General features: G+C 33.8%; 1 protein-coding gene across 1 annotated transcript; it reads right to left on the bottom strand.

Moving 5' to 3' along the window:
- fws (four way stop) lies at positions 1-2,370 on the bottom strand. Its single transcript, XM_068766494.1, has one exon. It carries the CDS (start codon positions 2,292-2,294, stop codon positions 54-56), a length of 2,241 nt encoding a protein of 746 aa, XP_068622595.1. The 5' UTR covers positions 2,295-2,370; the 3' UTR covers positions 1-53.
- Positions 2,371-3,195: the final 825 nt, after the last annotated feature.

Genomic DNA, 3,195 nt, shown 5'->3' with positions numbered 1-3,195 from the left:
TATTATCTATAACGATTTTAATAAATTATATTATATACATAAATACATAATTATTACTTTTTCAAAGCATTTCTTCCATCTTCTAACAATTGTAGTAAAACAGGATAAACATCATCATATGTCGCTATTTGGTTTTGCCGTATATGGTTTTGATATCTCTGCAGCGCACCCGCTACAAACTCCAACCTGTCTCTTTCATTTCGATGGGAGTCCAACCAATGCATCAACTTCTGTATATTCCAGCCAGCGCATGTATGCGGTGCTAGTAGCTGAGGTCCACCAAAGGAAAATAGGAACATTAAAACTATTGAATATGGCAATAAAGCACCTTCGCATTGACTTTTAGCAATTTCTTGTGGGGTTTTATCTAAGAGTAATTGTAGAGCTTTTAACTGTCTATAATGATCACCTAAGTCTGTAATATCGTTGACTAAAGGAGACAGGGCTGTCTCCAACTGTTTGCAATCAATTTGAAGTTTAACTCTCCCAAATTTAGTAAGCGGTCTAACATTGCAGACATGGTGAATAAATCGTTCAACACAGGCTTTAGATATGTTGATGCAGCTGTCATTTAAAGCAGACTTCTCCTGAAACATTGATAGGTAGATATCTCTACACCTGGAAACAAACTGCTGCAGTTCCTTCATATAGGGTGAACAAGACAATGACTTGTTGTTGGGCTCATCAGCCCTGATTAAATCTGGTTCGTCATGCATTGTCATCAAAATGAGGAAAAGCGAATTTTTAATTGAATCCGCAAATAAATTTAAGATTGGTGTACTCGAGATGTCTTTTAAACTATTCTGGACTATTTGGATACTCTCTTGAGGCAGCATAGAGTTCATGTTAACAAGAACCCTTTTGATTTGAGAAGAGAAGTAGTGTAAGGAGTTGCAGAGGTCTGCGTTTTTCTGCTGCGAGCTTGTGGGAGGTTCTATGATTTGCGCTACATCACTATCCATACACATTCTCTGCTCTGCTTCCATATTCATTTGTTTGATACTTTTAGCCACACTGTTAGCCAAGCTTATGCTTAGTTGCTTATCACAGAGTGATATACTCAATGCCTCCGCTATAACTCTTATAGCATTATCAATTTGATCCATATTAGGTACTTGGTTTAGATGCCACATTGTTCTTACTGGTTCTAGAAGCTTCCCTAATGATTTTGATAGGAATGCATTCTCCCATCTATTAAGACTAGAACGGTGCATCTCTAAATCCTTACATTTAAGACGAGTTATTAATTCATTGAAACATTTAAGTAGCCTAGGAAAGTCTATTTCTATGGACTGATTGACAGTCAGTGGACTTTTCTCTAGTTCAGTGCTAAAAATTACTGATAGATCTTTCCAGAAGTTTTTAAGTATATTCCTGAAGTTTCCTATAGCATGAAGTTCGTTAACAACATTCTGTAACATTATGACCTTTGTACAACTTTTATAGATCTCAATGTTGAATAATTTCTCTATGTTGTCCCAAAGCTTTATTTTGAAATCATGCGCATTCATTATATTGGCTTTTCCTGGTGCTACTCTGCCCGAACTTGATTTTTTAACTTCAATGGAGACCATTTGAACATTAAGTGCTGTGTTAATTTCTTTCCTTAAGTCACTGAGCATACTGTCAACTGTATTCTTAATCTGTTCTTCTGTGCATTGCAAGTTGTGAAACACTTTGAAGCATTGCAGAAGAGTTGTCTTATCTCCGTTTAGCAAACTTGTTTGTAACAGATCTGTTGCTTTCTTCAACAAATCTCTCTTCCTTTGTCCTACTTGTTTTAATACCTCGTCTAAAAGAGTAATACCATCGAAATTGTAGTCGTTTATCAATTCGTTCAGCTCGAATAAGATCATTGCTTCTTTAGCTGGATTATCCTTAACAGATGATAATTTGTTCCATAAAACTAATATCTTCGACGCGTGCCGGAGTAAATTGCAAGTGATTTGTACCCTTTCGAGCATCATTGTTTGTTTTTCGAGAGCATCGTACGGCGCGTGAACACGATCTTTTAGCTTCTCAGCACCGCGTAACAAGCTTTGTACTTGACTCCTAACAGACTCTAGCATAGCTTCTAGATCGGATATATGGCTAGCTTGTGTTAAAAGATCATTGTGTTTATCTAAAACTTGTTTCTCTAGACTTTTAGTCAGTTTTTCTATTCCAAGCGCAAGTTTGTTGACTTGATCGCTGACGGAAATATTCTCACCGACAATAGGTTTCACAGAATCAACTAGGAACTTACTGTAAAACTCATCATTTTCTATTTCGACGCAAACATCTTTTGCATCCATTTTTAATTGTTGCTTTATCACAGTTTATTTAATTCATTTAAGCTTATGGTTTAGTAAATGTTTTTAAGACGTGACATGTCACAGCACAGATTAATTACAGAACTGTCAAAGTTATTTTTATAAAAAATAATTGTTAGAAATAATAGTGCACTTATTATTTCTATTACTGTCATATTTTTAACAAAGAATATATGAGTCTGAATATAATCAAGGAAATTGGCATAATTCAGATAAAAACATTTTCGGTGGCAGTCTTATTTTGTTTGGAGTAAACATTATAACTTCTTCACGTCTATGTGCGTTCTATTATCATACTGGTATAGTATAGTAATAATAATATTATAATGGTATAATTTCATATTTTATTTTCAAGTTTTGTTATTTCTTTATCGTTAATAATACTTACTATTCAATACATAGTCTCACTTACCAGCCATCTAGATAATCCTTTTTAGAGCTAAGGGTTTGCTAATATATAATAGCACGTATTACATATACTGTCAGCCATTAAGCAATGACTCTTGTTCTTTTATCTCACACATAAATTATTAATAAATTTAGGTGGAGATCAATTACTTTCGCAAAAAAATTCGAATTATAAAAGGCACGAAAAGTGCCCATCGATGCAGAATAAACAGGTTTTAGCAATATTTATAATAATTAAAACAATTAGTAGGTCTTTCCTCAATTTATTAAATTTAATCAGCACACAATTGTGCTACTTTTACAGAATTATTCGTAATTATATTCTATCTCCAACAAATTGTGCAAATTAGCATCAGTTTTTTTTTTACACGATACGCGCATGTCCATGATTTCTATATAAACATTGCAGGCCTACAAACCTTGTAGCATACATATTGGTTTTGTACAAAAGAAAAGTATAAAAAAAATAATTACA

Source organism: Battus philenor, unplaced genomic scaffold (assembly GCF_028537555.1).
Source record: "Battus philenor isolate CCGP_79_NKW_IND1 unplaced genomic scaffold, ilBatPhil1.0.hap1 SCAF_21, whole genome shotgun sequence".
NCBI lineage: Eukaryota > Metazoa > Arthropoda > Insecta > Lepidoptera > Papilionidae > Battus > Battus philenor.
The sequence above is the reverse complement of the archived record's forward strand: the minus strand, read 5'-3'. Positions and strand labels throughout refer to the sequence as shown.

Bases quoted from the DNA above. Each gene is read 5' to 3' on its own strand.
- fws (XM_068766494.1), bottom strand. From the start codon at position 2,294: ATGGATGCAAAAGATGTTTGCGTCGAAATAGAAAATGATGAGTTTTAC.